Source organism: Musca domestica, unplaced genomic scaffold, assembly GCF_030504385.1.
Source record: "Musca domestica strain aabys unplaced genomic scaffold, Musca_domestica.polishedcontigs.V.1.1 45, whole genome shotgun sequence".
Classification (NCBI taxonomy): domain Eukaryota; kingdom Metazoa; phylum Arthropoda; class Insecta; order Diptera; family Muscidae; genus Musca; species Musca domestica.
The window spans coordinates 1103615-1126082 of record NW_026712335.1 but is presented as its reverse complement, the minus strand read 5'-3'; the positions used below and the strand labels follow the sequence as shown (position 1 = coordinate 1126082).

Genomic DNA, 22468 nt, shown 5'->3' with positions numbered 1-22468 from the left:
AATCCAAGGTATTTTAATCCGAAAATTAAAAAAATGCGGATAAAGTGTTGGGACTTGTCCCTCTCTATTTAGGTTACTTTGCGACGTAAACATTCAGATTGGCGATATACGTTTCATGTATTTGTAACCCTTGTTTCGTAATCTACTGGGCTTTTCCTGTAACTGTTTGTTGTCCAGTGTAATTGCACTAGCAGCATGATCGAAATTGTTGCAATATCAAATGAAACATCTTGGCCCCAGTTCTTAACCGCGAAGTAATGAACTTCTTTTTTTAGTGAATTGAAATTTGTCGTTTACGCATTATTTTTAATTTTTTTACATATTCATATTTACAATGTTTTTTTTTCTGTCTTCCATTCATTCCCACTTACCATTCGCATCCTTGGCCTCGAGGCCTTCTGCCTCGATTACCACCACAGAGAGAACGATAACTTTTGGTTTATCCTCAGCTGTTGCATGCAACAGTCGATAGTGACGATCTGGACTCATGCCAAATGCCCTCTGGGCTTGTAAATACATTTCATCTTTGTAATGGGTGAACTGTAAATGCAAAAAGGGAAATAAAGTTGTTGAACAATTTGTTAATTTCAGGATGTTTATATGAAAAGGGAAATGAAAGGTTTCTAAAAAATGTGTGTTTTTTATATTTTTTTTATTTTATTTATTTATTCTTTTTATAGATACGAGTATAAGTTCGTGGTATTTAAGTAACATTTAGCCTTTTGAAGTCTTCTATAACCTATAGTAGAAAACCCGTTCAAAGGGTTTTTTTTAACCATATTTAAAGAAAAAGACCGAAAACACCCCTTTGTTGGCTGGCTTGACGGTTAAAATGTTCGACCAAAACAATCCTCGTATAGTTATCAGCAATATTGCCAATGACAATACAGGGTTGCCCATATTCGACGGACCTTTGGGCCCTTTGGGCCCATTCCAATCGACGAGGCGTGTCCGCAGTCAACATTCTTTGCGTCAATTGAATTTTGTACAGGAACAAATGCAAATCAATGCGAATAATCCTTTGTAAAGTGGACCGAGCCATGCCCAACTGCTGAGAACTGCGTTTTTGGGATGTTCTTGGGAACCTCTCAACACTGGCTCGTACGGCAGCGATATTCTCGGCCGATGGCTTTGGTCGACTTTAATATGGCTTCTTCGGATTAGAAAGAGCCTTACCAGTCGAAAATTTCTCGTATGAACGCTTAATGGTGTCCTTAGAAGGCGCACTTCTCACATTTTTTTTTCACAATTGACTTCTTCTGTTGAAAGTAAATTTCAACTATTTCGGAGCGCTCGCGTGGCGTGTATTGGTTCATGGTAAAAATCTGCTTGGACTGACGCTTCAAACGCGGTATGTCATTAAGCGATGTGACATCTCTGTCAAAAGTTATGGCGTTGCCAGATGTGTCCGTCGAATATGGGCAACCCTGTACATAACTAAAATGCATCGATTCCAAAAAAATCTTAATCCGAAAATATCACAAAAAGTGGAAGAGTGGGAAACTTGCCTCTATTTGCTAAAGAATACAAGAGGTCTTCTATTGGCTATAGATGACCTGGAGATCTTCTATTGGCTATAGAAGACCTGCAGATCGTCTATTTGCTATGGAAGACCTAGTGGTCTTCTATTGGCTATACAGCAACCAACAGTCGACAGTCAACAGCAGAAATGGTTTGAAAATTAAATAAGCGGCTTGATAGAAATCCGCGTCGTAGTGGCCGAAAAATGAGGTCGGGGTAAAGCCATTGAAATTCCAAAAAGTGCAAGAACTTACACCGCAACAGAAAGAAAAAAGAGTTAAAGAGTTGCTTCGCTTGGCCGAAAGTGGTGAACTGCCGAATTTGGTTTTCTCCGATGAGAAACGAATGTTTCCTCAGCCAGCAGTCCAGCAGTTTGTAAACAAAAAAAAAAAAAATTCGCATGTACATGCCAAAGAGGTCAGCTGAAAATGCGCACCTTCGATTGGCCACCAGAATTCAAGCGCCGGCCATGGTGATGGTGTGGGCCGCCATAACAGCCGATGGTCATCCTCCGCACGTATTAATTGACCGTGGCATCAGAATAAATGCCGAATATTATCGGCATTATTATATTTTGGAGGGTGTATTAAAGCCTTGGGCAGGCAAACATTTTGGCCATTCAAAGAACATAGACATTCCCAACAGGACGCCACCCATGAGGTTCCTTCATTTTCAGCGCACAATGGCCACCAAAATCTCCGAATAAGAATCCGTTGGACTACTGTGTCTGGAGTATTTTCGAAAGCAAGGTTGGCACTAAAAAATACCAAAGTGTCGATCACCTCAAGCAAGCGCTTCGCCGGGAATAGACCAAAATACCGCAGAGCAACATTCGGGCAGCGTGTGAAGGCCATAATTCGTGCCAGAGATAACCAATTTGAACAAATCTAAATTTATTCTAAAACTTGGTGCTATTTCCGACATTTTTTTCTTTCCGTCAATAAAATTAAAAAAAAAATGTAGAAATTATGGCGTTTGACTTTGTTGCAGTTTTTTATCTCACCCTGTAGATAGATGGCTACATATGGGTGATAGCTAAAATACACCCCTTTTTTGGGTTAGAAGGAAATCCTGGAATTCTGAAAAACCTAACCTATTAACGGGAACTTCTATGGGGATGTGTCACGCCCCATTTAAACATCCGATTGTTCTTTTTTGTTTTAACTAAAGAAATTCAAATCCTTTTGCCGTAATGTGATCTTTAAAGGAAATCTAATTATTGATTTGTCAATATTGCCATACAGATATAGTTTCGTTCTCCCACAATTATATCACCATCATCCTTATCCTCATCATCTTCGACAATGAAATCAATCTTTTGTCCTGGCAATTTAAGTTACATTCCATAATGAAAGCCAAAGCCGAAGGAATGAGAAAGAAACATAATGAAATGTTTATGTAAAAGGGAAGATAATTTTCATTCTGTCATTTCTATTACTACCAACTAACTATAATGTAAGTGGTGCGATGTGCATGAGCCGAGGGAGGGCGAGTGAATCTGCTTCCTTGAAGACAAGAAAAATAAACATATAATAATAATTAGTTTTCGATTTGAAGGTGAAAGGAGATGAAGGTTGCCGCCCAAGGACATGGTATCTACTTCTCCCTGGCATTTACATTACATGTTTGTACAGCAGCGCACAAACACAAACACACGGCCACGAATACTTATGCAACATAACCTCACTGCCACATTGGCATTGATAGGAGCCATAATAACGTTTACTTTTACATTAACTATTCTTTATTAACTTGAAGTTCTTCTTCGTAATTTTCTCTCTTCGACATTTTCTTTGTTCTTACCTGTCCGCCGGGTGCTGGCGCCCCCACTGTATTGGCTATGGTATTTAATACCTCCAGATAGAGTTTCTCTTTCTGTTCTTGACTCTCGATGGAGTCCTCAGCAATTTTTGGTGGCTCGCGTTCTTGTTCGTGCAGTGATTCGGCACGTGCCTCGGCGGCACGTGTTGCCGACATACGGCGATTTTCCCGTTTCCAGCCCAGCGATGTGAAATTTTCAAAGTATGAGCCATCGGTTTCTTGAACGCTACAGGGAATGGGAAGAAAAGAAAAAAGAAGAGAATATAATATTGGATCGACACTTGAAACAGTTTTTAATTAATGGGAAAAATTATGGTTATTACTTTACAAAATAACGGAGAAGACATGACAGGTCTTCCATAACCAGTGAAATAGCTAGTAGAAGATATCCAGTTTTCCATAGGTCTTCCAAAGCCATTGGAAGACCTCTAGCTCTTCTATAGCCAATAAAAGAGCTCCAGGTTTTCCATAACCAAAAAAAGACCTTCAGGTCTTCTAAAGCCTACAGGTCTTCTATTGCCAATATAATACCTCCAGGTCTTCTATAGCCAAAAGAAGACTTCCAGGTCTTGTATAGTTAATAGAAGATCTACAGGTCTTCTCTAACCAATAAAAGACCTTCAGGTTTTTCACAGCCAACAGAAAACCTTCAGATCTTCTATAGCCAACAGAAGTCCTCCAGGTCTGCTAAAGCCAATATAAGACCTCTCGGTCTTCTGTAGTCAATAGAAAACCTCCTGGTCTTCTATAGGCAATAGAAGACTTCCAGGTCTTCTATAGTCAATAAAAAAGCTCCAGGTTTTCCATAGCATTCAGGTCTTCTATAGCCAATATAAGACCTTCAGGTCTTCTATAACCAAAAGAAGACCTTCAGGTCTTCTATAGCCAAAAGAAGACGTGGAAGTCTTCTTGTGGCTGTGAAAATCCTGATGATAGTTTATTGGTCTTCTCTAACCTGTAGGTCTTCTATAATCAAAAGAAGACCTCCACGTCTTCTATGGCCAATAGAAGACCTACAGCTCTCCTATGGCCAATAGAAGACCTACAGCTCTTCTATGGCCAACAGAAGACCTACGGCTATTCTATGGCCAATAGAAGACATACGGCTCTTCTACGGCCTATAGAAAACCTACGGCTTTTCTATGGCCAATAGAAAACCTACGGCTCTTCTATGGCCAATAGAAAACCTACGGCTCTTCTATGGCCAATAGAAAACCTACAGCTCTTCTATGGCCAATAGAAGACCTACGGGTCTTCTATGGCCAATAGAAGACCTACATCTCTTCTATGGCCAATAGAAGACCTACAGCTCTTCTATGGCCAATAGAAGACCTACAGCTCTCCTATGGCCAATAGAAGACCTACATCTCTTCTATGACCAATATAAGACCTCTTCTATGACCAATAGAAGACCTACATCTCTTCTATGGCCAATAGAAGACCTACAGCTCTTCTATGGCCAATAGAAGACCTACAGCTCTTCTATGGCCAATAGAAGACCTACAGCTCTTCTATAGCCAGAAGAAGACCTACAGCTCTTCTATAGCCAGAAGAAGACCTACAGCTCTTCTATAGCCAGAAGAAGACCTACAGCTCTTCTATAGCCAGAAGAAGACCTACAGCTCTTCTATAGCCAGAAGAAGACCTACAGCTCTTCTATAGCTAGAAGAAGACCTACAGCTCTTCTATAGCCAGAAGAAGACCTACAGCTCTTCTATGGCCAATAGAAGACCTACAGCTCTTCTACGGCCAATAGAAGGCCTACAGCTCTTCTATGGCCAATAGAAAACCTACAGCTCTTCTACGGCCAATAGAAGACCTACAGCTCTTCTACGGCCAATAGAAGGCCTACAGCTCTTTTATGGCCAATAGAAGGCCTACAGCTCTTCTATGGCCAATAGAAGACCTACAGCTCTTCTACGGCCAATAGAAGACCTACAGCTCTATGCCTAATTGAAGACCTACAGCTCTTCTATAGCCAGTAGAAGACTTACACGTCTTCTATAGCTAGATCTTCTACTTTTAAAATAAGTCACCAGAGAAGAATTCCCGGTGTTCGACAACGGACCTCTGTGATAGACCCTCAGGTCTTCTATAGCCAATGTATATTATCCGGTTATTCTATAGCCTTCTAAAGCAAATACAAATTATCCAGGCCCTTTATACCCAATATTCAATAGAAGATCTGCCGATCTTCCTTAACCACTAGGCGACATCCTGGTCAGCCACAGCCGATGGAAGACCTTCTTTAGCCAATAGAAGTCCTGAATGTCTTCAACAACCGATAGAGACCCTCCAGGTCCTCTACAGCTGGGAGAAGACCAAACAGTCGAAAGCATATAGCCTATAGAAGACCTCCAGGTCTCCTCCAGCCGATGGACGACCTGCATATCTCCCAAACCCGGTAGAAGACTTCCATGCCATATCCAATTTTTACACGATTTCTGCAAAATTAGTTCACTGCAATTTTTTGGTTAACACTTCTTGACTCTTCTTATTTATTTTGTACTTTCCGAAAATTGTTCTAATTTATTAAAAGCAATGTCCATCAAAACCTAACGATTATTGTCTGAATATATGAGAATACACGCCACTATACGAAGTCCTAACAACTTCTCTTTCGTCAGCTTTGCTTGCGGATAACAGTAGTCCGGCACATAATAATGTTGGGCAGATGTGCCATTATGAAAACTCACATAGGCTCCAACTAATTCGGTAGCACAGACGCATCCAAGCTGTTTCTTACGATTTTCTTGCTCCTTAACTAGCTTCAAACCATTTCTGTAAATTGTCACAAAATCTGCAACAAAAGGTGTCCAGGGGATCCACAGCTCTACAAAAATAAACCAAAGTTGTTTCCGGTTCAATCTTGGGAAAATAGATAATAAATATTACCCTCGTCCATTATGGCTCGGACAAAATTTGTCGTCAGCAAGGGATTGTTTGTCATTTGTAACTTGGCACATCGCTCTTTGGACTCAGTGTAGTTATAGTTCGGTCGCAAATCTACGGAATATAATAAATGTTTGCGAATTCCATTGTTGGACGTGTGGTCATCGACAAAGTAGAAGTGCTGTGAAGCGACAATGCTGAGAGGGAACTGAATGACGAAGGCGACTGTGAATATTAATTGTGATTTCATTTTTATCACAGAGGTCTCTCGCAGCGACTGCCAAGTTAAGACAGAAACTTTTAAGATATCGTTTTTATTTTTGTTGTATCTGACCGCAAGTGTGGTAAAGTGTAATTTTTTGGTTCAATATCAGTTGGTCTCAAAATAAGCGATTCTTTTATTAAACTCGTTAATGGAATCACAACACATTTGTTTCCTGACCAGTTCGGTAGTAGAGTGGTGCGATATAAATTAATTATTTTAAAAGAAATTTACACTTCATGAAGTGAATTCGGAAAGAGATAAAAATATTTTGCTCTTTACCGTCATACCCACAGAAGAATGTTTTTACGTTTATAGAAGACCCGTATGTCTTCAATCGGCTAAAGAAGACCTGGAGACCTTGTAGAGGCTAAAAATATAGGATTTCTATAGGCTAGAACACCGGGAGGCCTTTTATCAGCTATAGAAAATTTGGGGGGTCTTCTTCTATCGGGTATAGATCTAAGGGTCGTAAATCAGCTTTAGAAGACCTAGAGTTCGTCAATTGCATGCCTTCAATCGGCTATGGGAGACCTGGAGGACTTCTATCGACTGCCGATGACTTGGAGGTGTTCTATCCGTTATACGATCTGGAGGTCTTCAATCAGAAGACTTTTGTCGGCTATAAAAGGCCTGGAGCTCTATATTGCCTTTCGAAGACCTGAAGGTCTTTTATCGGATATAAAAGACCTGGAGGATTTCTATCGGCTTGAAGATCTTTTATCATAAAAGAAGACCTGGAGGATAAAGAATTAGAAGACTTCTATACGCTATAGAAGATTTGGAGGTCTTCTATCGGCTATAAAAGATCTGGAGGCCTTTTATCGGCTAGAGGTGTTCTAGCGGCCATAGAATACAAGGAGGTGTACTATCGGCTACAGAAGACCTGGTGGTCTTCTATCGGCTATAAAAGATCTGGAGGCCTTTTATCGGCTAGAGGTGTTCTAGCGGCCATAAAATACATGGAGGTGTTCTATCGGCTACAGAAGACCTGGTGGTCTTCTATCGTCTGTAGAAGACCTGGAGGTTCGTACAAGACATGGAGGTCTTCTATCGGCTATAGAGGTCTTTTATGGTCTATAGAGGACCTTGAGATACTCTATCGGCTATGAAAGACATCGAGGTCATCTATTGTCTATAGAAGACCTGGGGGTCATCTAATGGTTATAGAAGAACTAGAGGTCTGTATCGACTGTAGAAAACCTGGATGTCTCCTATCGGCTATAGAAGGCCTGTAAGTCTTCTATCGGACATAGATGATCCGAAGATCTTCTATCGGCTATAGAAGACGTTAAGGTCATCTACTATTGGCTATAGAAAAAATAGAGGTCATCTATTAGCTATAACGTGGATGTCTCCTATCTGCTATAGAAGACCTGGAGGTCTTCAGTTGGCTATAGAAGACTTGGAAGTGTTCTATCGGCTGTAAATGACATGGCGGTCTTCCGTCGACTATATTACTTGGAGATAGAAGACCTGGAAGTCTTGTATCGGCTATTGCAGAGCTGGAGGTCTTATATCGGCTATTTGCGACCTGCAGCTCTTATATGGACTATAGTGGACCTGAGGATCTTCCATCGGCTATAGAAGATCTGCAGGTTTCCATCGATTGTAGAAGATCTGGAGGTCTTCCATCGGCTATAGAAGACCTGCATGTCTTCCATCGGTTGTAGAAGATCTGGAGGTCTTCTATCGCCTGTAGAAGATCTCGAGGTCTTCTTCTGTTGGCTATAGAAGACCTGGATGACTTCTATTGGCTTTAAAAGGCCTGAAGGTCTTCTAGCGGCTAGAGGTCTTCGGCCTTGAGCTCTTCTATCGGCTATAGTAGACCTGCATCTTCTATCGACTATAAATGATCTGGGGGTGAAGATCTTTCGGGGGTGAAGACCTTTCGTTCGATTTGTTTTTTTTTTTTTTCAGTGCAAGGCAAATCCCTTGGAATGACTTACCCTGAATTTGATCTGGGATCTACTTCCGGCCATGACAGACGTCTCTTGCAAAATGCCAATGGTGGTCGTGGCGATGGTTCGGCCTGTTGAGCTTGTGGATTTCGATGGCGAAATGAACCGGTGCGTGGTGGGGCCATACATTCCAATGCACGTGATTGACGACGTGAGCTAACCGGGGTGTTCGAGGCCGACGATGTAGAGGCAGCCGAAGTTGTACTGGTGCTCATGCCCGTGGTAACACCCGGTGAAGGGACAACTTTTGGATAACCTTAAAAGAGACGAAAATAGAAATCATTAGAATTTAAGCAAAAAAAATAAATGATTTACTTAAGAACTTTTCATCGAGTCTGAGTGGAACATTTAAATTCAGTTTTTAGCCTCTTTTATCTACGCTATTGTCTCCCTGTAATTACACAATGTTATTTTTATTCGCCCCACACAAAAGCCTTTTCATTTGAAAGGCTGTACATTATTTTGCCAAGCATTTGCTTTAAATAAATCTCTAATTTCAATAATTAATTTTTACAAAGGTCTCCTCTTGCACTTAATCTACAAAGAAATCGTTATTTAAATGGACGAATTATTCTCCACAGAGACAATGTTCAAAACGAAGCGAGAAAAAAAAAAATAAAGCAAGGGGTTAATCATGAATTTTTAATTAAAAAACTTTTCAATTTCCGACACTTGGGAATTCTGACAAACAACTGCGCCTTTTTTGTGCCCATTATAAATCTGTAATGTCGGCAGAATATGTTTTCAGTGGCCTTTCAAAGAAAACAAAAAAAATAAAAAAACGACAACGACACAAAAAAATACTAAATCATTTAAGTCAACTCCATCAACTTATTTTAATTGTAACCAGTGAAGGAGATTCAAATCAAAGTAGAAATAAATGCCATTACAAAGGGAATTATGAATTAATCAAGCGATGGATGAAATGGATAGACGATTGAAATATAACTGCAATTATGTTTTTGTACGAATTTGGATAAATGATAGAAATGTGTATTGAAAGGCTTCAAAAATCTACGATTTAGGCTTTCAGAGAACTCCTAAAAAGAGATGGGGGTAAAGGCTTTCAATTCTCTTTTAAAAAAATTAAAAAAACTTTGATTATTTTTTTTTTTTCTGCAAAGCTCAATTCGGTCGGAAGTGCCAAATTTCATCCAATTTGGGCAAATATTAGACGTTTGGTGCACAATAAAAGGTAAATCGGACGAAGTAATATATGGGAGCTATATCCAAATCTGAACCGATCTCGATAAAATTTAGCAAATGTATTTCTGAGCTGTATTTGACATATTTCCCCACATATTGTTGTTATAGAGTGCATATTACGGCTGAGGAGGACAAAAATAACAAATCGGATGAACAATATATATTGGAGCTATAGCTATATCTGAACCGATTTCGATCAAATTTGGCGTACTTATTTTCAGGTCCAATCTGATCGTACGTGCAAAATTCCATACTATTCGAAATGATATTACACGTTTAGTGCACTATAAAAGGCAAATCGGACGAAGATATGTATGGGAGCTATATCTAAATTTTGACCGATTTTCTCCAATTTCAATAGGGTTCGTCCTTAGGCCAAACAAATGATTTGTGCAAAATTTTATCTGAATAGGGCACTAAATGCGAACTGTACTTTGCTTACAAAAATACATGGACAGACGGTCGGACATGCATAAATCGACTCAGAAAGTGATTCTATGCAGATCATCAAAAGGAACTATGGGTCTATCTCGTTTCCTTTTGCCTGTTAGAAACAAATGCACAAAGACATTATACCCTGACCACCTTGTGGTGTAGGGTATAAAAAGCAGATAAGTTCCGGCCGGTCCGAACTTTTTATACCCCCCAATATTTGGAAGAAACTTGATTTTAAAAAAATTCCGCCGAAAAATACCGCTCAAATGAAAATCGTTATCTGGGGGCTATACGAAGACGTGGTTCTGCATAAGCAATTTGTGTCATAGACTGTAGTAACGGTTCCGAACTTTATATTTGAAATTTGAAACAATTCCGGTGAATAATGTCGCAAATACCGAATATTGTAGACCAATTTAGACAATTCTTTTCTAAGGACTAAAGTACTCAGAAGGATCGCCATGTGTGGATTTTAAGACAATTCTTTTGAAAAATTTCGTTGAATATGGGGTCAGTACGATATCGTGGACCTATAAAGACAATTCTCTTCTAGGGAAAAAGAACTCACATGGAACTCCTTGTGACGATTTTCAGACAATTTCGTTGAAAAATGTGGCTAAAATCATCAAAATACCGAATATCGGAAGGAACCATTATGGATTTGAAGACAATTCCATTGAAAATTTTGGCTGAAATCATAAAAATACTGAAAATCGGGGGTAACGTTACATGGGAGCTATACGATATCGCTGATCTATATAGATACTTCTCATCCAGAGGATAAAGTAGTCACAAAGATCTCATTGTGTGAGTTTTCAGACAATTCCATTGAAAAATGTGGTTAAAATCAGCAAAATACCAAATATCAGGGGGTGCCGTTATATAGGTACTCCTTGTGTAGAACTTCAGATAACTCCATTGAAAAATTTGGCTAAAATCATTAAAATACCCAATATCGGGGATACCGTCATATGCGGGCTATACGATATCGTGGACCGATATAGCCCATCTTCGAACTTGACCTGCTTGCAGACAAAAGACATATCTGTGCAAAATTTTAGCTTCCTATCTTAAATCGTTTTTACTGTAGCGTGATTACAACATACAGACAGATGGACGGACGGACAGGGCTAAATCGTCTAAGAATTTTACGCTTATCAAGAAAATAAACACTTTGACCCAAAATTATTATTTCGATGAGTTACAGACGGAATGTCGAACCATACTATGTACTGGGTGAGATGAAAAAACTACAAACAATTTCAGACTGCTGTCATTTCTAAGCCACTTGTCCGGCAGCTGTTAAAATTATTCCAGTGACAGCTCATTGTATTGCTTACAAGCGTCCAAAAGCATTTTGGTGAGAATTTTCCAGAAAAAAGTTATTCGTGATTGTATTCAAGTGTGATGGTGTGATTTACTTATATTTGGATCGAAACCCGCATCGCAGTGACCGAAAAATGGCTTGTTAGTTGAACATATCGCAATATTCTATTCGGCAAATATTGAAAAATGAGCTCGAGGTAAAGCCATTGAAATTCCAAAAAGTGCAAGAACTTACACCGCAACAGAAAGAAAATAGACTCAACAGAGCTAAAGAGTTGCTTGGCTTGTCCGAAAGTGGTGAACTGCCGAATTTGGTTTTCTTCGATGAGAAAACATTCGTTGTCCAGCAGTTTGTAAACATCAGAGTAAATGCCGAATATTATCGCGCAAACATTTTGAACATTCCAACAGAACTCAGCACCACCGCACTCACCACGCGCCACCCACGGATGGTTACAAAATGAGGTTCCTCGTTTCATTTTCACCGCATCACGGCCACCAAAATCTACGGATAACAATCCGTTGGACTATTGTGTCTGGAGTATTTTCGAAAGCAAGGTTGGCTCTAAAAAATACCAAAGTTTCGATTACCTCAAGCAAGCGCTTCGCCGGGAATGGGCCAAAATACCGCAGAGCAACATTCGGGCAGCGTGTGACAGTTTCATTGGCCATTTGAAGGCCATTATTCGTGCCAAAGGTGTCCAATTCGAAATTTTTTCATCTCACCCTGTAGTACCATTTTAGAATTTTTCATAATCTTAAAGTTCAAATTTCGAAAACCCCTTTGGTTCATCTACTCTGCCTTGACTGTCATTCCAAACTTCAGAATTTTAGGTCGTTACGTTTGTCCAAAACAAAGTGTTGCATTTTTAGTACATTTTAGTAATTTCCGTACCTTTTTAGTACATTTTTTTGAAGGATCCGAATTTCCCTATGACTACGCCTACGCTGACCCTCGTGCAAATTTTCAAGATTATGGCTTCAGCTATATTACTTTGAGTGCTTGCGTTTTATTGGGTTCCCTGGTTGGTGGTTTTCGAAATGTGTGCGGAAATTACTAAATGGTACTAAATTTGGTATTGGGTGAAGAAGTTAAATTTTTTTTATAAGATTCATGTGTAGCATAGACATATGTAGGTGGTTTCGGAAATGTGTACTATAATTGTACGAAAAGTACTAAATGTTAAATGTTAAAAGTACTAAATTTGGCCTTGGTAGAGGATATAGATGTAAAGTTCTGAAATTTAATATTTGTATTACTGACGGTATCTGTGTTTGAGGTTTGGCATTGCTTTGAAAATGCATCCTATTTTTTACTAAATGTTACTAACTGTGGTGTAGGGTCAAGGGATAGAGCTGTAATCCTTAAACTTCATTTGGATGTCCGTTTTGGTATCTGGTTTATTTCATACAGGACATTTAGGTTTTTTTCTGAGGACCTAATATAATAGGAATATATCTGAGAGATTTTTGGTCTCTATAGATGAAGCCGTTTCGTCTGGGTGAAGCTTGGATCTTGAAATTTCACACGAGGATCAGTCAAGGTTTTAGAAGTTTAAGTTTTAGGGGTCAGAAAATTTCAGAACAATTCTTTTGAAAAGTCCACCTATATATAGATCTAAAGGCTATCAGAGATATTCCCGAAAGAATTACATTTGGTCCCCTGAAAAATAAATAATTATTCCTCAAAAGGACGTTTAGGATTTTTTCAAAAGGGCCTTACATAATTATTTTGGGATTATCCCTGAAAGCATTTTGGTAAATATAGGTGGAATTTTTAAAGCGCCTTCAAATAAAAAAAGGGATCCTCGAGGACATTTTCTAATAATTTTTTCAAAAAAAAAAAAAAATCCCAAAGGTCTTAAAATTTTTTTTCAGATAATCTTTACTTACCCAATAAAGGATTTGTTGCATTTGGATTGCCAATTACCACGCCCCCGGTGGGATAATTGCCCATGGTACCCTGGCCGGTGCCCGGGCCAACTGTGGGAGCGACCACATTGAATATATTGCTCGCCGTACTTCCCGGCCCCGTTGTCTGCTGTATGTTTGGTGTGGGCAACGGTGTTGTGCCCATTGTTTGATTTTGTGCTTGATTTTCGTTGGCATCCTGTTTGGAGAGGGAAAAGCGACGATTGCCCAGGCCAAGACTACTGATGCCACTGGTGACATATTGTTGCATGGAACTTAAAAAACTCATGTTGTCATTTATTTGGCCAGCTTTGTCTTTTTGTCTTGCGGTCTATGCTTATGGGTTTGGGTGGTCTTTGGGTCCTTATTCCCGTTGTTGGCTGGGAGCAATGGTAGAATGATGATTAATGTTTTTGGTAGTGTACTTCTTCCTCTTTTTACAATGAATTGACATAGATATTTACAGTGCGTGTGTGGGGCAATCAGAGAGGTTAAACGGGTTTTCTTTTTATTTCTCTTCTCTCTCACCCTCTCTTCGATTTCTCTTGAATGGCTGAGTATTATTTCCAGCTGAGCTATTGTTCCAGCGATTGTTCTTTTAGCTCATTTTCGTTTGCTGCTGGATTTGAATAGAATCGGGTTGTGAATAGAGATGCGTCGCACTGGGCTGTTCTTGTAATTAAATTAATTGTATGTTTATCCCTTTTGTTGCTACTTTTTCATTGGCAACGTTGTTTCATTGTTTTTGATCCTTTCTCATGGAAATTGTAAATTATCGCAGAGACTCAAAAAAAAGTATTCGAATGCTGGTGTATTTTAAAATTCCCATTCACATTGTTGCCGAAATGTGAGTTGACTTGTTTGTTTTGTCCTTATTTGTTTTTGTTCCTTTTTTATGAGATGCCTTGTCTTTGGTAGAAGAAGAGACATAAACTCCGCCGTCGTCGATGGTTATATGGGAATATTAAATGTCATAGTAATAACGACTTTTTGAATTGTCATGTATAAGCTCATTTTAGTAAAATTCTATTAAAGGTTTCCTGGTCCAAAGCATAGCAACATAATTGGAGATATTCTGAAAAATATAAAAAAAATCCAAATTAAACATTGTTACATATTATGTATGTCCTGCATATGTTGGTAATTTTAGACAATTAAGCAATGACAATGTAATACCCTACAAATTTATAACACTGTGCAACAACCAATCTGGTGGTGGGGGTTGGAATTACAATTGGAGGTGATTGTATTCGGTTATTACATCTAAATTCCAAAAGGGTTTTTCGGTTTCCGGGCCAAATATAGACCCATTATATAGCCTTAGCCATACACAAAGAGCCTGAAATATTTTGCTCTATTCGTCGCAAAATTTAAGATAAACTTTTTTACATTTGATGCAGGCCTCTGGGTTACATGTAGAATTATATTAGGGTATACCCGGTTTAAAGATTTTTTCACATTTTAGGTATATTTATATACCCTCTAAACTAAATCAAATTTGATATTGAGGCCTATGTTGGTATCTGGAATTGAGATATGGAGGTGGTTTTGGATATGCGTACTATAATTGTACTAAATTCGAAAGATCTGAAATACTGAAATTTAATGTTTAGATTACTGATCGTATCTCGTTGGAGATTTAGCGGTCGTTTGGAAATGCGTCTCATTTGTGTACGAAAAATGCTAAATAGTACTAAATTTTTTTATTGGGTGAAGGAATAGAACTGATATCCTGAATTTTAATATGGATGTCACTATTGGTGTCTGTTGTCTTAGAGATGTGTACTATAATTGTACTAAATGGTACTTAATTTGATAACAGGGAAAAATATAGAGCTGATAGCCTGAAATTTGACGTTAGCGCCATTGTTGGTATGTGTGTTGCAAATTTGACGGTCGCTTGGAAAGGTGTCATATATTTATACGAAAAGTGCTAAGTGGTACTAAATTTGGTATTGGGTGAAAGAATAGGGCTGGTATCCTGAAATTTTATATTTAGGTCTCTATTGGTATATGTTGTTAAGATCTGGTGGTGGTTTTACAAATGCGTACTAAAATTGTACTAAAATGTACTAAATTGTACTATGTTAGGTATTGGATGAAGGGATAGGGCTGAAATTCTGAAATTTGATGCAGATGTCACTGTTGGTATCTGAAAATCAGATATAGAGGTTTTGGTTTTGGAGATGCGACCTATATTAGTAAGAAAAGTACTAAATGGTCTATGTTAGGTATTGGATGAAGGAATAAGGCTGAAATCCTGAAATTTGATATAGATGTCACTGTTGATATCTGGAAATCATATATGGAAGTGGTTTTAGAAATTTTTCCGAAAAGTACTAAATGGTACTCAATTGGATATAGAGTGAAGGTATAGGGCTGGAATGCGAAAATTTGACATGGATGTCACTGTTGGTGTCTTTTGTTGTTGAAGCGACTGGTTTTGTGTATGCGTCCTACAATTATACTAAATGGAACTATATATATCGAGTTCGGGGATTGGCATTATTGATCCACCCCTCCCCCACACAAGGTCGAAATTTTCAAAAAAAAAAAAATTGCACAGAAGGATAAAGGATAATCCAATTTTGTTCTAACCTTGCAAATTCTAATATTTGCATCAGTGCTATGTAAGGTGCGGAAATGGACAATATCGGTCCACTCCATAATATACCTCCCCAAAAATGTGTCAAAATTTCGAATAATTATAAGTCTGAAGATATTTGATGGAAGAGTCCGAATATCTTTAAGTTACACACATCACTGTGCTGTTATTAACCCAAGAATCGGTGTGAATATGGGCAATATCAATCCACTCTTATTGATACATCCTTCACAAAAGGTTCGAAATTTTGAATAGCCACGAAGCTCATATAACGCAATATTAACATCCGATTCCATTCAGACTTGGCACATCTTAATATTTCTATCAGCACTATATCTGTTATAAAGATATTGGAGATCAGACCCTTCCTTATGGTACCTCCCCCACAAAGGGTCAACGTTATGAATAACCAAAAACGGGTATAATATCCGAAATAATCATCCGGTTCTCTTCATGTTTTAAACATCCCATTATTTTTACTAATACAATATCTTCTGAGAAGACGGGATATATCGGTCCACTTCCTCTGATACCTCCTCACAGGGGGTCAAAATTTTGAATATCCATGAAGCTCATAAAACGCGAATTTAACATTCAATTTCATTCAGATTTGGTACATCTCAATATTTCCATCAAACACAAGATCTGTTATAAAGATGTTAGAAATCGGACCATTTCTTCTGGTACCTCCCCCACATTGAGGTCAAGATTTTGAAAAACAAAACGCTCAAAGAAAGCGAAATAAGCATCCAACTCTCTTCAAATTTCACACATACTTTCTTATAATTTTGCCCATACCAGTATTTTTATCGTTATTAGATGAAGTACGACAAGTTAAAAAGCAGCAAATTCGACCGGGCTGAACTTGGAATACCCTTCATCATTTGGAACGAATTTGGTAATTTTCAAAAAATAAAATCCGTTAAAAGTTCTGTTAAAATTTTGAAAATACCGAATATAGCCGTTGTATTGGGGTCTATACGACGTGGACCTACATAGGTATTGTTTGTCCTAAGCCATTACCATATTCAAATTCAACTTGAAATAAACGGTGAATAATTTAGCTAACATCATTAAATCGTATCGTATCGTATATAGGGAGGTACCGTTATATCGGAGCTGTGTGAAGATCTGGATCAACCAGACAATTTTCGGTCAGAGGCTGAAGGATCCATTACGAAGTTTAAATGCGACATCTCAAACAATATCGGTGGGTATTGTACCTAAACTCGTCAAATTACCGAATAGAGGGAGGTACTGATATATGGGGCCATACGAAGACGTGGACCTGCACAGACAATTTTCTGTCATAGGCTGTAGTATCCACTACGAACTTCAAGTACCAAATTTGAAACAATTCGGGTGAATAGTGTCGCTAAAATCATCAAAATACCGAATATCGGGAGGTACCGTTGTATGGGGGATATACGAAGACGTGGAACTGCACCTACACTTTTCTGTCTTAGGCTAAAGTATTCATTACGAACTTCAGATATCAAATTTGAAAAAATTCCGACTAATAATGTCGCTAAAATCATCAAAGTACCGAATATTGGGAGGTACGGTTATATGGGGGCTATACTAAGACGTGGTCCTGCACAGATAATTTTCTGTCATAGGCTGTAGTATCCATTCCGAACTTCAAATACCAAATTTGAAACAATTTCAATGAATAATGTCGCTAAAATAATCAAAGTACCGAATGTCGGGAGGTACCGTTTTAGGGGGCTATACGAAGATGTGGACCTACAGAGCCCTTTTAAGAATGGGAAAAATAAACATGTGTGCAAACTTTTAGCCTTCTATCTCAATTCGTTCGACAGATAGCTTTATTACAACAGACAGACGTACATCGCTAAATCGACTTAGAAATTGTTGGGTCTGACATGAGCATTTCGAGGACTAAAAAATGTAAATGGAATACTTCGAACGACCATATCAGGCACATTACGCACATGTCCACATTTTTTAAAAATTATCACATATTTTATGCACAGTGAAGGAAATGACCAATATAGTCCAAACCTTGCACGTCGCAATATTTTTTTATGTCCGATATCCATAGAGGGTCAACAAGTTGAATAACCATATTAGAAGTGAAAATATATTTAAAAATCGATCATTGGCTGAGGGCATACATCAGTCGGCCAAACCGACCTTTTAACTTGTTTTAACATTAATTCAATCCAAAAAAAAAACACCAAGTTATTCTAAAAATAAATATAATTTCAAGATGAATATGTTGTGCCTTGGCAAGTTGTGTGTAACTTAATATTCGCAGTGAATCAAAACCAAGACACACACACACACCCTTTCGTTCTCAAGGAAAGTAAAAACGTATCATTAACGATGGAAGGGTAAATGATGGGAACTTGTGTCTAATGTTAACATATAATTTACAAGAAAAATCACACACACACGCACACATACTCGAATGGATATTACACAAACACATGTCTATCGATCTTGGAAAGAATAACAATGTAACAAACACACACGCTTAAATTCCCACACATTGATGTAAGTGTGTAAACAAAAAAAAAAACAAACAAATTTATATTCCCGTCCATATGGTACAATATGTTTGCCTTGTACTTTAAGAATTCGTACTAGTGCGTGAGTGTGTTTATCGTAAAAAGATAGACACTTATATGTATGTGTGTAAAGCTGTGTTGGTGTGTGAGTGAATGTCGGGCCACATTTCCAAACAAATTATTAGGGTTGACCATATGGTGCTAAGAACTTTAAGTAAATTAAACTGTCTAAAATATAACAAAGGGTGTCATTATAATCATATTCGATAGCCTTTGCTTAGCTCGCAGGATGCCAAAACATATGGGCACATCCTTAATTTTAATTAGTAAAGTGCGATATTATGTTTTCATATAATAAGGGGATTTTATTTGATTAAGTAAACCATTCACTACGAAGCCAAAAGGCCCGTTATTACACCTCAGGTTTAAAATCCCTATTTCTAAATATCTATATCTATATAAAAGGGAAAAAGTAGTTAAAAAGTATCAGTCGGCTTTGCCGACAGATGTATACCCTCAGCCAATGTTCGATTATTTAAAAATATTTTGATTTATGCTATGATTATTCAAATTGTTGACTTTCTATAAAGTAGGTTCCGATGAAATGAGCCAATTTCTTATATTTCGTATCTGACCTGAAAAATACGATACAAATATTGCGACGTGCCAGGTTTGGACTCTATCTTCTTCCTTCACTTTATATGAGACATGTGATAATTTTTAGAAAATGTATAAATGTGCGTGAGGTACCAGATATAGTCAACTGAGGTATTCCATTTCCATAACTCATCGAATGTAAATAAAAATATTGATATGGGTAAAATTAAAAGAAAATCGAAAACTTATATCCAATTCTATGCGAAATCATAAATTCCATATTCATCTCAGGTTTCTGGTTGAGAGAAATATTTAGATATAGCAAGTTATAAATAAAAGCTAACTTGTTTCGATGATAGATAAAAGTATTGAAATGTATGACCCTTTTTGTGGGTGAGGTACCAGAAAGGGTTCGTAGATACATATCATCAATGTTTGTATGTGTGAAATTTGTAGAGACTTTAAGGCTTATTTCTCTTCTTTGAGCGTTTTCTTTTTCAAATCTTGAACCCTATGTGTGGGAGGTAGCAAAAACAATGGTCCGATCTCTACCATCTTTATAACAGACCTTGTGTTGATGGTAATATTGAGATGTACAAAGTCTGAATAGAATTGGATGTTAATTTCGCATTTTGACCATTTGTGGGGCAGGTACTAGAAGCAGTGAATCGATATATCCCATCTTCACAGAAGATCTTTTGTTGGAGCAAAATAGGATTATCCTTTCTATTTATGTGCAGTAAAACATTTTTTTTTGAAGTTTTCGACCTTTTGTGGGTGATGTACCATAAGGAGTGGACCGATATTGCCCATCTCCAAACTCGATCTAAGCTTGACAATAATAGTTCTATATACCATGTTATCGTGCTCACCAGCTAAATAGAAGGACGGCGGGAAAACCCATGATCGACTCCATATGTCTTAAAACGAACTTGGTTCAAAGAGACCTAGGGTCTAAAACCGTTATTTCGATGAGATAGAAGGCTAAAATTTTGCACACATATTTATTTTGCCAGTAGGCAGGATATGTTGGGTTGTTAAATGGGTCATGTAGGTCCTCGTTTTCATATAGCCCCCATATAACGGTACCTCCCGATATTCGGTATTTTGATGATTTTAGCGGCATTATTTACCGGAATTCTTTCAAATTTGGTATTTGCAGTTCGAAATGGATACTACAGGCTAAGACAGAAAATTGTCTGTGCAGGTCCACGTCTTCGTATAGCCCCCAAATAATGGTATAGCCCCCAATATTTGGGAATTTAATGATTTTAGCGGTATTTTGACGATTTTAGGTACAATACTTACCGAAATTGTTTGAGATGTCGTATTTGAAGTTTGTAATGGATGCTACAGCCTGTGACAGAAAAATGTCTATGCCGGTGCAGGTCTTCGCACAGCTCCGATATAACGGTACCTCCCTATATACGATATTTTAATGATTTTAGCTACATTATTCACCGTTTATTTCAAGTTTCGATTTTGAATGTGGTAATGGCTTATAAAAAACAATATAACGGCTATATTTGGTATTTTTAAGATTTTAACAGAATTGTTTACGGATTTTATTTTTTGAAAATTTTAAAATTCGTTCGAAATGGTGGAGGGTATTCAAAGTTCAGCCCGGCCGAACTTACTGCGTTTTAACTTGTTTAAATGTTTAATAAGGTAAGATTTAGGCTTTTTATGTATCCTATAAAATGAAGTGGAATTTTATAACAAATAATTGTGTAGAATAGTTTGACTTGTTTAAATTGAGTTTTTAACCAAATTAAAAAAAAAAACGGACCAAGCAATTCCATTCATAACTGGATTAAGGTTAAAAAAATTAAACCAAAATATTTCTCATATTTTTTTCTCTAAAAGTGCCCAAGACACTAAGTACCTTAAATGTACGATTTTCGAGGAATCCGAAAATGTCCAAAGCATTGAAGAGGGAGGATCTTGTCCCCTCTACTTTAGATACAATTCGATGTAAACTTTCAAAAGGCCGATACACGTGCTGACTTTGTTAGCTCTACTTTTAAAATCAACGGGTTTTTTCCTTGTGGGAGGTACAAGAAGTTACCGATATTTTCCCTTTGCCCACCTGACCGAGCAATGATAAATATTTTACGATTTGCCAAATTTAAAGAAATTTACATGGCCATTTCCTGTTCTGTGCGGTAAATTGTTTTCTTTAAAAATTTTGACCTCTGGTGGAAGAAGGTATCAGCCAGAGTTGACTGATATTGCCCATCTCCGAACTCAATCTAAGTTTGATAATATTATTACGATGTAACAAGTTTGAACCAAATCGGAAACTTTCTTCGAGAGTTATCATGCACACCAGACAGACAGAAAAACGGGCAGACTCCAAATGTCCCAAACCGTATTTGATCCCAAAAGACCTAAAATCTTGAACTGTTATTTCGATGAGGCCCATTTTGGCCGTATCAAATGATGTATATCCTTTGTAGCCCTACAGCTGAGGGTATAAAAGAATATAGCGGGTACATTATTACATATTTCAATGTTTTCTTTTACTCATGCTAGAGAATATGAAACATTTCGTCCCGCTGAAATTTAAAACGAATTTACTATGAACTTTGGTTGTCATTAGTTTTTGGGTACACCGGTACAGAAAAAAATGACATTGACATTTTTCTTGGCCATGCTCTCAACATGCTATGAGTTTTTCAATATCCTACACCCGAATACGACCGTGTTCCTAGTATTAAAAAAAAAACTTGTGTTTCTGTTTGCATTGTCATAGCCAATGAACGACATTTTATGCAGTTTCTGACACCTTGTTTTGTCATCTAATCTAATGATGACCTTGCAACGACCTGAGGGTGAGTATGTATGCAACACATACTAACTAACCTCTAGGTAGTAGAAGTATATAAAAGATTCCCAAATTTTGAATGGGTTGCAGGGGAATGTTGATAGCTAACGAACGAATTTGCACTGTTCAACATGTTGCACATATATCCCATAAATCACTAAATTTACAATGGACCCCATACACACACATACACGCCGAAAGTTTCTTGTAAACATTGCAACTGTACATTTATGGAAAGTATCATTTGAGTGAGCATTCATAAAAATATGACCACAGTGGGAAGGTTTTCGATATATTTTTTATAGTTTTATTTAATTATTTATTTATTTATTTTGTTGTTAAAAATGAGCTTTTAAAAATTTGTTTGACCATGTGTTAAAGAAAATATTGAAAAATAAAATTATCGGAATTGAATATTCGAAAGAGCGTTCAAAATACCATTTGATGAAGGGTAACGATACCTATGGACTTTATTAAATGTGAATTTACTAAAATAGTTTTCAGCAACAGGGGTTTTATCAATTGTGACTTTTAAACGCTTGAAACAGTTCTTTTAAAAATGTTGCCAAA

General features: G+C 37.6%; 2 protein-coding genes across 2 annotated transcripts in view; both read right to left on the bottom strand.

Annotated features, from left to right (window-relative positions):
* Positions 1 to 14401, bottom strand: part of LOC101896881 (BAI1-associated protein 3) — a 72181-nt gene extending 57780 nt beyond the window's left edge. The window contains exons 1-4 of the mRNA XM_059127464.1: positions 13318 to 14401; positions 8446 to 8713; positions 3325 to 3568; positions 372 to 540 (exon numbers count right to left, since the gene is read on the bottom strand). Of these exons, the coding sequence (XP_058983447.1) occupies positions 372 to 540; positions 3325 to 3568; positions 8446 to 8713; positions 13318 to 13624 (988 nt within the window). The 5' untranslated portion in view covers positions 13625 to 14401. The remainder of the gene's footprint in view (positions 1 to 371; positions 541 to 3324; positions 3569 to 8445; positions 8714 to 13317) is intronic.
* Positions 5754 to 6502, bottom strand: LOC109613927 (uncharacterized). The gene is made up of 2 exons (XM_020039115.2): positions 6238 to 6502; positions 5754 to 6175 (listed from the first exon to the last, which is right to left on the bottom strand). The coding sequence occupies exons 1-2, from the start codon at positions 6482 to 6484 to the stop codon at positions 5898 to 5900; spliced, it is 525 nt and encodes a 174-aa protein (XP_019894674.2). The 5' UTR covers positions 6485 to 6502; the 3' UTR covers positions 5754 to 5897.
* Positions 14402 to 22468: the final 8067 nt, after the last annotated feature.

What these genes read in the sequence shown, in the direction of transcription:
- LOC109613927 (XM_020039115.2), bottom strand. Translation starts at nt 6,484, where the DNA reads ATGAAATCACAATTAATATTCACAGTCGCCTTCGTCATTCAGTTCCCT. An exon ending in CCGAGCCATAATGGACGAGG is followed by an intron (nt 6,176 to 6,237) that starts GTAATATTTATT and finishes TTATTTTTGTAG; the next exon opens with AGCTGTGGATCCCCTGGACA.